At 27.3% G+C, this 14426-nt stretch overlaps 1 protein-coding gene across 1 annotated transcript in view; it reads right to left on the bottom strand.

The window, feature by feature from the left end:
- The window catches only part of LOC136086213 (syntaxin-1A-like), a 92181-nt gene extending 78076 nt beyond the window's left edge, over positions 1-14105 (bottom strand). Inside the window, exon 1 of the mRNA XM_065808497.1 lies at positions 13944-14105. Coding sequence (XP_065664569.1) covers positions 13944-13973 — 30 coding nt within the window. The 5' untranslated portion in view covers positions 13974-14105. The remainder of the gene's footprint in view (positions 1-13943) is intronic.
- Positions 14106-14426: the final 321 nt, after the last annotated feature.

The raw sequence follows: 14426 nt of genomic DNA, 5'->3' as shown, positions 1-14426 counted from the left end.
TAAATTTTAATATGAATGCATGATTCAATTTAAAACCTTTTATTAAAAAAGAGAATTAAGCATTCAACTTTACATGTTGTACCTGACATTAAAACTAATTCCCAAATATTTTGTTAATCAACTTATGTTGAAAAAAACTTATGAAAATAAAAAAAAACTTCAGTTTAGTAAGTTCTAGAGTTAATAAAATCATTTTAATTCTGTAAATACTTTAATATAAAAAATTTGGAAAAAGTTTGAATATGCATTTCCACCATAATGGACTTTTTTAGTAGTGATGTATCAATGGCAAAGGCCAATTGAGGCTAATGATAGAGTTTAATGTATGTATATAAAGGTAATATGTTAACGCAATTTGCACATATGTTAATGCACCAGTTTGGTTTTGGCTTATAAGCCATGCCGATGCATTGGTCAATGCAGATTAATCAACAGATGCCATCAGCCAATTAATCGGCCAATAGTTAAGCTGATTAATTGGTTGCTGGTTATCAATGGCATAGGCTAGTAGGCGGAGTCACTGCTGATGTAAAGGTACACATTAAAAATGCATTTTACATCCCTAATATTATTATAATACCCTTAAATAAATACATTAACACCTATCCACAATTGGCTTTTGCCATCAGTACATCACTATTTTTTAGTCATCATACTTTTTTGTAGTTTCATGATGGCATGCTATCCCAACATGGGCTACTTCCTAAGCAGGGTAGCATGTCAGGCAAGAACCCCAATGTAGATTACAGCATATCTTATTTGCTGATGTTTCAGTATCAATATTTTTGGCAAAATCTTTTTAACTTTTTAACTTTGATGTTCAAGAAGATGTAACAAAATGTTATAAAAAAGTTGTAAATGCATTTTAAGTTTAAAAGAAAAAATCAAAACTTTTTTGTTGACATTTATTTGGTTACATCAAGTATTTAAACATTTATAAAGGTTTTTTAAGCTGATATTTTGATTGTATATAATATATTGACTGACTGATTATAATATTTTGGTCAGAGTTATGATAAACACCGATTATTGTTATTTTAAGGTTTTCCAAGAAGAATTGATAGCATTTTCTGAACAATTTAATAACGTTAGAAAGCAGACTGATTATATTCTACAAACATATTCTAGTTTTGTACATATTTTTGTATTACATATTTTTATATACATATTGAATTGTACATATTTGTATGCGCTTCATTTTGTGTGTGTTTATTTAAAAATGTTTCAAGTCCCTGGTAGCACTGCGCTTAACTCGTTCCTCCACGCACCGGCCTTGATCGTCGAGATTCGTGTTTCGGAGTTATAGAGTTGAGAGAGGGTTGTAACCACAAAAAGTAGCCTCCTCAACTGTAGTGGCCCTCTTGGCCTTGGGGAGGTAAATAATAAAAAAAAAAGTAGGATTGATAAAAAAATATTTTTCAGGAAAAAAGAATAAAAATTTTTGGCTTAAACTCGTTTTTTTTCATAATGTCATGTTTCATCAACTTTTTCAATTAAAAAAAGAAGTAAGCAATTCATTTGAATATATATATATATATATATATATATATATATATATATATATATATATATATATATATATATATATATATATATATATAAATATAAACCTTTGCAATTAGGGTCAGTATTTGGTTTAGGCTCGCAACTAGGGTCAGTGTTTGAGGTTGGCAATAAATAGCAGACCTTATTTCTATGTTTTATGGTAAGACCTTTGCACTAATTTTTTTTTGCCAACTCGATGCTGATCTCTAAAAGATTGAAATCTCTAAATTATTGCCAACCTCATTTTTCCTGATTCCGAGGGTTGATATATATATATATATATATATATATATATATATATATATATATATATATATATATATATATATACATATATATATATATATATATATTTATATATATATTTATATATATATTTATATATATATATATATATATTTATATATATACGTTCTATAAAATATAAAATTTATTATTTGAAACACAATTATATAAAATGAGGTTAAATGCAGCTGAACGAGAATCTTTTCAAAAGCGACTAAAAATGTTTTTTGTAAATAAACCTAATAATAAAAAAAAATATTGTAAATCATTTTGAAAAGAAAGGATTTGATCGAAGTACAATATATGATAACCTAAAAAGACTTGAAACTGTTCAATCGTTTTCTGATAGAAAGCACCCTGGTCGTCCGACATCCTGGACTAGAGAAAAGAAAGCCGAATTAACGAGACTTGTCAACAATCGAAAAGGGGTCAGTCAGAGAAAAGTAGGTATTAAATTTGGTGTAAATCAATCGACAATTGGTCGTCAGTTCAAAAAAAATGAATATTAAATATAGAAAATGTGAAAAGACTCCAAAATACACTATAGAACAACAAATAAAGGCAAAGAAAAGAAACAGGAAACTAGGTAACCAACTCTATAACACTAAATCGCTTCTAGTCATCGATGACGAAAAATACTTTTGTTTCGCAGGGGACAACATGCCTGGAAATTCTGGATACTATACAAACAACAAAAAGACATGCCCAGAAAGTGTTCGTTTTATAGGAAAAGAGAAATTTCCAAAAAAATTATTAATGTGAATAGCCATATCTGACCGTGGTATGTCCGAGCCATTGTTTCGCACTTCCAAGGCTGTAGCAATCAATTCATTAATCTATATTAATGAATGTTTAGAAAAACGACTTTTTTCATTTACTTACAAGTATCATGGAGACTTTAACTATTTATTTTGGCCAGATTTAGCAAGTTCTCATTATTCTAAAGATTCTCTAAATTGGATGGACCAATATGTCTATTATGTTGATAAAGAATCCAATCCCCCAAATGTGTCTCAAGCACAACCAATTGAAAATTTTTGGGGACATTTGGCACAGAAGGTTTACGAGGGAGATTGGCAAGCTTCAACAGAGCAAGTTTGATTGATCGCATTAAACTAAAACTACAAGAAATTGATTTAAACTTTTTACAGTTGCATATGAAAGGCGCCAGAGCAAAATTGAGATCAATTGCAGATGGTGGTGTTTTTTCATGTAAAAAATAAAATATTTTTATTAAAAGACAAATGCTTTATTTAAAAAAAATATATTATTAGTATGTTTTTTTATTTATAAATGAGTTATTGACGTTTTTATTTTGTCCGATAACTTCCGCATCACCCGTTATATATATATATATATATATATATATATATATATATATATATATATATATATATATATATATATATATATATATATATATATATACATACATCATTTTTTAGTACTACTGATATAATTCATCAATCCATCATTATTTAATCTTTAAAAAAACAAGATTTGCCGCTTTTACTACTCCAATCTTGTTTCTTAACTTGGTTTAAGTAAAAAAATATATACAGAAAAAAGTCATGTGTCCAGTATATTTTTAATAGAATTTCTCGCTAGATAAAACTTTACAATGGTCTTCGCTATGCATTACGTATAGAAATATTTTAATTACAAAATTATGTAAATAACAAATTTTGTAAATTCTATATTTGTGGTCGGAAACATGACTTTAAATCAACCTTTGGAACTAGGGTCAACATTCAGCATTGCCAATCTAACTCCTGACCTTAAAGTGTCAAAGGTCGACAAAAAGTTGCTAACCTTGTTTCTATGCACACCTATCCAAAAATGGTCCCAACCTCAATTTTGAGGACCAAAAAAACGACCTATTGGACATTAATCTACAAGGTCTCTTGTATCACCAGATGTAAAAAGTAAAATCTAATCTCTATAGCCTAAGGAAAAAAACACATTTAAAGTTTTATAGCTCTTTGCGCTACTGATTGCACTTGGAGCTCCGTTGTAAATCTATTTTGTTTTTTTTTCACTTTTGGGTTATGGAGTTTTTAAAAAATATCAAAAACTCTTTACATATATGTGTTGGCTATAACCTGACAAAAAAATCAGCTCTTTAACACTTATGGTTTGTGTACAGGGACCTAAAGTATAGAGTATAGCACTAAAAACTCTTCAAAAAGCAACAACGGATGCTTAACGTTTTTATTATAACCTTATTATTGACTATGGAAGTTTCAAAATTTAGTAGAATGAAGCCTTGGCATGTATCTTTTAGGCAAAAAAAAATAGGAGCAAGATATCTTTTATCTGTGAAAAGATATAGCTCTTAAAGTAGAAACCTTGCCTTTGAAAAAGCGTCCAAAATGCAGCAGTTTTTTGTGGTTTTTATGTCTTTTAAAGATTCAAAGTTACATTAAATAACTAATCTAGTAACATTGTGCTTTTTTTTTGTTTTGAAGTATCTCCTAGACCTCCTATCTTTTATTGCTCTGACCAAGTTTGTTTCTTTTATTTAAAAATCAAAAGCCAAAACTTCAAAGTAATTACTTTTAAGTAATTACAAAAGCCGCAACTTCAAAGTAATTAAAACCTATACAACTAAAAAGACTTTTTATCAACACAAGCTTGTACTGAAATTATTTTTCAAAGATCAGTTTTTTAACCATTGAAATGCCATATAAAAGAAAAACTCATCATGATTGTCGGCAATCTGTATGCTTTTTTTGTTTTTCAAAATGTGACAGACATATTAATGATTTCATCAAGGAAAGGATACTAGATATTTTTTCTGGAAATTCTATTGACTTTAAGGATGATAGAGTTCCATTGGGCATATGCAATTCCTGCAGAGCGATGGTACAAAAGCATGGCAAGGGTGATAGAAACTTGCCTCTTCCCAAGCCTCATGACTATAACAAAGTGATTATTAGACCAAAGACCAGAAGATTGGATTCTTGTAATTGTTTAATTTGCCAAGTTGGCAAACTAAAAGAACATTCTACAAAGCTCACTTTTTTAACCAATCAAGATTTGAAAAAAACATCAAGTAGCTTTGATAAACTATGCTCAAACTGTCTCAGTGTAGTCAAAAGAGGAATAACACATCTTTGTTCACAAACCACCAAGTATGAGAACTTAAAGAAAATGATAGCAACTGATTTAAGAACTGCTGAAAAATTTGTGTCCTCTGTAATAACTCAAAAGGTATTCTCTCCACAGGGCACAATTAGGTTGAGCAGAGAAAGTGGTAAAGCATTAACTATTACTCCAGGTACCTCCAAAGATCAGTGCATATCAAGAACTTCTCTAACTACTTTGGACATGGTTCAAGTTCAAATCAATACTGGTCTTTCAAATAAAAAGATGCAAGAACTGGCTGTAACATTAAACAAGACTACAAATTCAAAAATTGTTGAAACAAAATTTAGGGAAAATTTTACAATGGCTGGTCAAAAAGTTAAAGGTTTATTCAAAGTTTCTAAAATCTCACTTACAAAGCCATCAACAAAAACTGAAGATTTGGTGGATGTTGTTCATTGCAAGAGTTTAGGAGATTTTTATAACTCAATTCTCAGTGTTAGAGCAATCACTTCATCGCCTCTCATCAAACTAGGTATTGATGGTGGAGGATCTTTTCTAAAGTTCAGCTTGAGTGTTATCTCCAATGTTGGATGTCGAAATGTCACAAAAACTTCAGCCTCAAATGACAAAAGCTTACTGACTGAAAAACATGGGAAAGAAACAAGTGCCAAGCGTCAGCTACTTGTTGCTGTTGCTGAAAATGTTTCAGAAACTTATGAAAATGTAAAAAAAATTTTAAGTTTAATTGGGAAAATTGATGTGCCTTTCATTATTGCATGTGACATGAAGTTAGCCAATATCATTTGTGGCATTCAGTCTCACTCAAGCAAACACCCTTGCGGTTGGTGTGATGTTAAATCTGATGACCTCAAAGAACAGGGAACTCCAAGAAACTTCAGATTCATTAAGATGCAATACAAAGCATTCATTGAAAAAACGAATGGAAAAATGTGCGCAAAAGATTTTCATAATGTTGTTCATAATCCATTGTTTGACCAAGAAGATGTCAAACAAGTTATTGAGTTTATTCCCCCAATGGAACTTCATCTTCTCCTTGGAATTGTAAATCATCTTTATAAATCAATGCAAAAGATATGGCCTAAAGGCAAAGATTGGTCATTACTTCTCAAATTGAAACTGCAACCTTATCATGGTGGAGAGTTTGTTGGAAATGATTGTCAAAAGCTTTTGAAGAACATAGATGTTTTGCAAAGAATTGTTGAAAGCGAAAAAGCAGAACACATGCTTGGTTTTGTAAAAACATTCCAACATTTTAAGAGTGTTGTTAGCTCCTGTTTTGGAAGGACATTAAATACTGCATATGTTCAACATATCAAAGACTTTAAGAACTCATATCTTCAACTCTCAGTTTCAGTCACTCCAAAAGCCCATGCAGTGTTCTACCATGTTCCTGAATTAATTGCTCTAAAGGGTTCGGCATTGGGCATTTTTAGTGAGCAATCAACAGAAACCTTGCATTCAATCTTCAGTGCTCAATGGGCAAGGTACAAAAGAAACCCTGGTCACCCTAGTTATGGAAGCCAGTTACTGAATTGTGTTATTGACTATAACAGCAAGCATCTTTGAATTGGATTATTTAAATAATTCTTTTTTTTTAACAGTTAAACAGTGATTTCTAGAATTTTATCCTAGAAATACTTGAGACAAAATTTGTTGATAATAAATACTCTTGTCTGAAATTTTTGTTTATATTAAAAACTATATTTATTAGGTTTATCAAAAATTTTTCAGAAGTATATAACTTATTTTGCAAGTACTAAATGAAAAAATATCAACAGCAATTTGAAGAAAAAGTAATAAATACACAACAACACCATAAAGTAATCTTTTTTTAAGGAAATCATTTCATGTCTGTGTGTATGTGTTTTTTCAATGGGAGATTAAGGTTATATGGGGTTTTCTTCTGTTTGATATCGTATTAAAACCCAATTAAGTTAAGATATATTTCCTATTTAAATAAAAGAAGTTGTTATTATTGTAAGTAATTCCAATATTTGGTCAATAATGTTTAGAAAAAACAACAAAGCAAACCTGTGGGTTTAACTACTAAAACAAAAAGAGGTTTTTATGCGTTTTAAATTCAGAACAACTAGAAAAAAATTTCTCTATGTGTTTTTTGCTCCTACTTTTGTACAAACAAGGTCAAAAAAAGCACTCTTTTTGCAGACAAAGTACACACAGATGTGATGTCTAACAACCATAGAATCCCATATCCACTAGTCACCTCATATTGTTACTAGATTAGTTATTTAATGTAACTTTGAATCTTTAAAAGACATAAAAACCACAAAAAACTGCTACATTTTGGTCGCTTTTTTAAAGGCAAGGTTTCTACTTTAAGAGCTATATCTTTTCACAGATAAAAGATATCTTGCTCCTATTTTTTTTTGCCTAAAAGATACATGCCAAGGCTTCATTCTACTAAATTTTGAAACTTCCATAGTCAATAATAAGGTTATAATAAAAACGTTAAGCATCCGTTGTCTCTTTTTGAAGAGGTTTTAGTGCTATACTCTATACTTTAGGTCCCTGTACACAAACCATAAGTGTTAAAGAGCTGATTTTTTGTCAGGTTATAGCCAACACATATATGTAAAGAGTTTTTGATATTTTTTAAAAACTCCATAACCCAAAAGTGAAAAAAAAACAAAATAGATTTACAACGGAGCTCCAAGTGCAATCAGTAGCGCAAAGAGCTATAAAACTTTAAATGTGTTTTTCTCCTTAGGCTATAGAGATTAGATTTTACTTTTTACATCTGGTGATACAAGAGACCTTGCAGATTAATGTCCAATAGGTCGTTTTTTTGGTCCTCAAAATTGAGGTTGGGACCATTTTTGGATAGGTGTGTATGCTTTATGGTAAAACCATTGTGCCAAACTTTTTTTGCTGACCTCTAACAGTTTAAAGTCAGCAATATATTGTTCAACTGATTTTTCCTTATACTGAGGGCTGAAACATATATATATATATATATATATATATATATATATATATATATATATATATATATATATATATATATATATATATATATATATATATATATATATATATATATATATATATATATATATAAATTAGTAAAATATCTTATCTAACTTTTATCTTCTACAGCATGTTTTGCCATCAGTAGGCTCATCAGGTTCCTGATGAGCCTACTGATGGCGAAACATGCTGTAGAAGATAAAAGTTAGATAAGTGTTTTTACTAATTTATTATTGCTCTGTTCTTTAAAAACATTGAGCACTTTATTTGTAGAATACACTGATATAATTTATATATATATATATATATAAATATATATATATATATATATATATATATATATATATATATATATATATATATATATATATATATATATATATATATATATATATATACATATATAGTTTAAACCTTATAGTTTAAAAGTTAAGAAACAAGATGGGAATAGTAAAAGCAGCAAAGTTTTTGTTTTTGTATATGTTATTTACTTGTCATTACAATATATATATATATATATATATATATATATATATATATATATATATATATATATACTAGGGTGATTCTAAAAACAACTTTTTTTGAAACTGTCTGCTGCCACCCCTTAAATGTGTTCTATGTAATAAATTAATACTAAACTTTGACAACTAAAAAGTTGACAGGCTTAGGGGGCCACCAGACTAGAAAATTCTAGAAATTTAAATTATTATTTTTTGATGATAATTTATGATATTTCAACTGAATTTTTATTTTGTGCCTTCTTCATTCAGGAACAGTATTTGTTTTTTTAGCCATAAAAAGGCAGAAAAACAAGCATCTAAAAAAAAATTTCTATTTTATCTTAACGTTTTCTTTTAATTAATTTTTGTATTTATTCAATAACTCAGTTATTTAAACAAATACATGAAAGTATTAAAATATAATATTTTCATTATAAAAATACTGTTACACAATATAATGTCATTTTATAAACATTATTGATAGTACTTCTATGTATTAACATAACAATTTATTCATTTTTCTTCTTTGTGCATAAAAATGTTGTCAAATATAAAAATTTTGACAAGCACTATAATTCCAAGAGGAAGAACAACAAACCATTAAAAAAGATTTAAGTAAGTAAAGTTAAGATTATAGTTTTCCAAAGTTACATTGCAATTTTTGTTTTCGCTTAGAGCTATTTGTATGCGCTTCATTTTGTGTGTGTGTGTGTTTATTTTGTTCACAGTTTTTTGTTTTGATTTGTTTCTTTACTCTCAAGTGAACTTATTAAACTTTTTGAAAAAACTAGTTTTCATTTTTTTACAACATATTGCATAACAATATATATATATATATATATATATATATATATATATATATATATATATATATATATATATATATATATATATATATATATATATATATATATATATATATATATATATGTATATATATATATATATAAATTTATATTATATATATATATATATATATATATATATATATATATATATATATATATATATATATATATACATATATATATATACAGTGGGTGCTCATATTATTAGAAACACTGTCTTTTTTTTTGAAAATTATGTGTTAAAGGTTATTTATTATAGAAATAAAAAGGTTGCAGACTATTTTTTCGTAACTTTTGAGTGTTGCGGTCTATATTTATTACAAAAAACATACTTATTTATATTTTTTTTTAAATAATTCCACTATTGTACAAGCAAAAGATTACATATTGGTGATTTATTTTAGTATTTTGTTACCCCTCCCTTGGCACTTATTACCGCTTCTACATGTCTTGGCATACTTTCTATGCATTTTATTGCATTATTTTGAATATCTATGTTATTGTGCCAGACTTTGATCATCTTTTCAATTAATTGTATTTTGTTGGTGATCATTTCAGAAGAAATTTCCCTTTTCATGATCTCCCACAGATTTTCAATAGGGTTTAAATCTGGTGAGTTTCCAGGCCATGGTAGCACTGGAATTTTCTTTGCTTTTAGGTACTCTGTAACCTTCTTTGCTTTATGGCATGGGGCAGAATCATGCATAAATGTAAATTTTTGGTTCTTTGGGAACCATTCCTTCAACTGTGGTACCAATCTTGTGTCAAGAACTTTTATGTATTGGTCCTGGCGCATAATTCCCTCAACGATATATAAGCGCCCTGTTCCATGTCCACTAATGATAGACCATACCATTATACTTAGAGGATGCTTTACACGTTCTAAGATGCAGTCTTTGTGGAATTTTTCTCCAGCTCGTCTACGCACAAACTGTGATTTGTTCATCAATATCTGGATTGTCGATTCATCCGAGAAACATACCTAAACAACATCAAAAAAACTTATAAGTCAAAGTTTTAATGTAGGCAAATCTCTAAATGGAATGTGTACAATTATAAATGAAGTACTTACATTTTTCCAGTCATCGACGGTCAAATGCCGATGACTTTTAGTCCAAGCAAGGCGTTTTTGTTGCATTGCTAGAGTGAGCTTAGGCTTTTTAGCAGGTCGACAGCATCTAAATCCTTGTTCTTTGAGTCGGCAACGAACTGTCATTGGAGATACTGGTATTCCAGCATCTTGTATTGAAGTGGTTAGTATTCACCTAGGCTTATTCCTATTTTCTAGGCAAATATCTCGTATTTTTCTATCGTCTCTTGGCGTTGTTAGCCGTTTTCTACCACAATGTCCTGTTCGTTGAGGAGTATAATCAGCATTTTTGTCCAGATTTTTTTTTATTCGGTTGACTGTTGCCACTGAAACCTTTGTCATTGATGCTATACACCTTTGAGAATAAGAAGTATTCTTCAATAATGCTCCAACTTCTCTTTTTTTTGAGGGTGAAACATCTTTTGCCTTTCCCATATTGAACAAAACACGTGATTCTAGTAAACCGTTATACAAGTCAAATTATATGTAAAAATATTGATTTAATCATGTTTAACTGTAAAAAATAGACACATAAATAGAACCCAATAACAAAACAATAAAAAAATCTTTGAAAACTTTAAAAAGTGAGCAATACACAAACAGCACTTCACGCGACAACAACACAGGTATAACTGCCAAAATATATATATATATATATATATATATATATATATATATATATATATATATATATATATATATATATATATATATATATATATATATGTGTGTATATATATATATGTATATAAATTTATATTATATATATATATATATGTATATATATATATATATATATATAAATACTATATATGTATCTCAGGCTATGTGATGAAGCGGGAGCAATTGCTCCGCGCACATGAAATAATATAAAAAATTAACTATAATGATTGTTTAAATAAACACATTTTGTGTAAATGAACAAATTATGTTATATCTAATTTTGCTTTATGTAGACATGTATAATTGATGATGAATTTAAATGTTTGAAACTATTTTTCCAAGTTTCTATAGATAAAATATAGAAAAATAATTTGATAAATAAAAATTTATCATGAAAAATAAATGCCAATATAAAAAAAATATATTAAAATATTGAAAGATAATTTTTAAAGTTACTTTAAATTATGAAAAAATTAAACTAAATTTTCTGTTGCAATGGAATGATTTAATTAATCAATTTATTTTTTGTTTATATTTTTATAAAGAATTGTTTAAAACTATGTTTTTAACTTGACTAACTAATCAGAGCATGAAATGAATACAAATTACTGTTTTAAATAGACTAATGTTTTAAATAGACTACTGTTTTAAATAGACTACAGTTTTTTTGTTTGTTTTTTTGCAATTTTTAAAAAAAAAGATTTATACAGTTTAAAAAATATATATAACACTTTTTAATAAAATAAAAAAAATTTGTTCATTCATTAAACAAGCTTTAGAAGTAATTTGTGAAAGGGTTTTGTGTAACTATAATAAAACATTTCAAAACATAAGTTTTAAAGTAATTTAATTTGAATGCAATTAAAAACGTAATAAAAAGAAATCTTTTCCTCGAGTTTGCATTTTATGAGTTTTATTTTAGTGCTCATATATTTTCTTTTTTGTAAGGAATTGTTTTCTTTTTTCATTTATGATTTTTTTAAATTTTCTTGCTATTTTAAGTTCAGCTGGCATTTCTTTTTTCAGCGCATTTCTAAAATGTTTAAAAATCATCTGAACATCTTAACAGTCATGGTCAAGTTGTCAAAAAATAAAATCATTTGTGTGGTCAGTAATAGCGCTTGATCGCACACCATTCCTGTCCAAGCCTGTATTATATATATATATATATATATATATATATATATATATATATATATATATATATATATATATATATATATATATATATATATATATATATATATATATATATATATATATATATATAATACAGGTTTGGATTAAATATATATATATATATATATATATATATATATATATATATATATATATATATATATATATATATATATATATATACATATCGTTTGATTTAGTGTTGTATTAAAATAATACAAAACTCTTGTTCATTTAAAAGTGCTCAATATTTAGGAAATTTATTTTGGTTATATATAAATTTCAAAACAGAGCGATTTATAATTATAATTATAATTAAAAACGATAAAGAAAAAACTTTTGTTATGGAAATTTAAGTTTCATGCCTAACAACAATCATCAGCCATATATTACAAAATTAAAAATTAAACGTTAAATTACAATTAGAATTACGGTGGCGTGAGTTCTAATGACTCCATGGAAACAAAATTTTAATGCATATGTAAATTTAGTATAACGTGACATAAACGTGACGTAAACCAACCAGGATCAATCTTCGGTATCAAAAGAGGAGATAAGGAACTTATTTTTGTGCCTGCACTTCGAGATTACTTCGCTTCTTGTATTTAGTAGGTTTTCTCCTTTACACATCAAAATTTGGAACTTCTCGTTCAAACAAAGGTTACAAACTCTTGATATGGGTTATATGGTTTGCATTTTTAACAATCCTCCATCTGACAAAAGGTGTAAAGTTATTTTCTTTTAATTTCCATACTTCTTTTGATAGCTCTGTATCATTCTTGTACCTAACTGCATTAAAAGATTTTAAGTGGTTTGCATACCGAACTTTAAAAGGTGTTTCGCTAATTCCAAAATACACTTTTTCTTTATATTCCGGATTATTTGAATAGATTGTGGCCTGATAAACAATGTTGTTGGAAAGGCAATGGTTGTTCATGGGACATTTGGTTTTTTCAATGCAGTTACATTTCATTTCATTAGTTTTTGCCTCCTTATGTAAAATGCTTTTGTTGTGAGAGTTAATAATAGATTTTATGTTTGGCATGCAGGAATAACTTATTTTGATTGTGTTTCTATTAAATATTTTACGAAGTCTGTGGTTAACTGGAAAGTGGAGGACGATGAGGTTCAAAAAACATTTACCTTTTTTGTAACAACATTTGCACTGAAAGGAGGATTATACCAAATTATCTTGTGTTTATGGCTGGCGATTGTTGATTTTATACTTGGATGGTATGCAAGTTCGCAATTATAACCCAATTTTTTCAAGGCTTCTTGATAAGGAGGAATACTTTCTTTAAAAATCAATTCACTTGATGATGCTGCTGATAATCTTAATTCAATAGTCTTAGGAATACTTTTAATTACACTCGGTAGATGGTTAGCACTAATATGCATATAATTCAGTATATTATCTGGTTTGCGATATGGCTGAAAAGAACCATCGTTTAGGTTTAGCGCTAAATCGAGATAGTTAACTACTTTCAAATTACATTTAATAGAGATAAGAAGATTGTTATTTTTAAAAATTTGTACAAATTGTTTCTTTATCCTCTCTATTTCCTGACCACTTTTATTCGATTGTTATAGATTGCTATTAGATTGTTTTATATATATATATATATATATATATATATATATATATATATATATATATATATATATATATATATATATATATATATATATATATATATATATAACAATCTAATATTTAAAAAAATGGCTTACTGCTCGCAGCTCAGATAATCTGTCTTTCATCTTTGATTGTGCAAAAAATTATTCTTCAAAATGAGGTATCTTTTAAAGTATATTCATTTTAAAGTATATACTTGGATTGCTTTCACAGATTTCAGAATATTTTAAAAACCATGTAAAAGATAACTATTTAGCACTGAAATAAGAAAATATTATCAAATTTTAAAAAACAGAAGCTTTTCCAACCAATAACACTTAGATTAAATTGTCTATTATATAAAAATATTTTAATAAAATTTAAATTTAAACATAAAATAAAATTAACATACAAATTTAAAAAAATTATAAACTAATTAACAAGCAACAATCTGTTAACCAAAAATGGGGTTTCACACTATTATAACAACATTAAAACAAGTAGGTTAAAAAATTTTAAAACGGAAAACAACTTTTTTTAAAGTACTATTTTCCTTTTTTTTCTTTTAATTCAAATCTAGAAAAAAAATAAAAAATAAA

This window comes from Hydra vulgaris, chromosome 10 (genome assembly GCF_038396675.1).
Source record: "Hydra vulgaris chromosome 10, alternate assembly HydraT2T_AEP".
Lineage (NCBI taxonomy): Eukaryota > Metazoa > Cnidaria > Hydrozoa > Anthoathecata > Hydridae > Hydra > Hydra vulgaris.
This window is presented reverse-complemented; position numbering and strand designations above follow the sequence as displayed.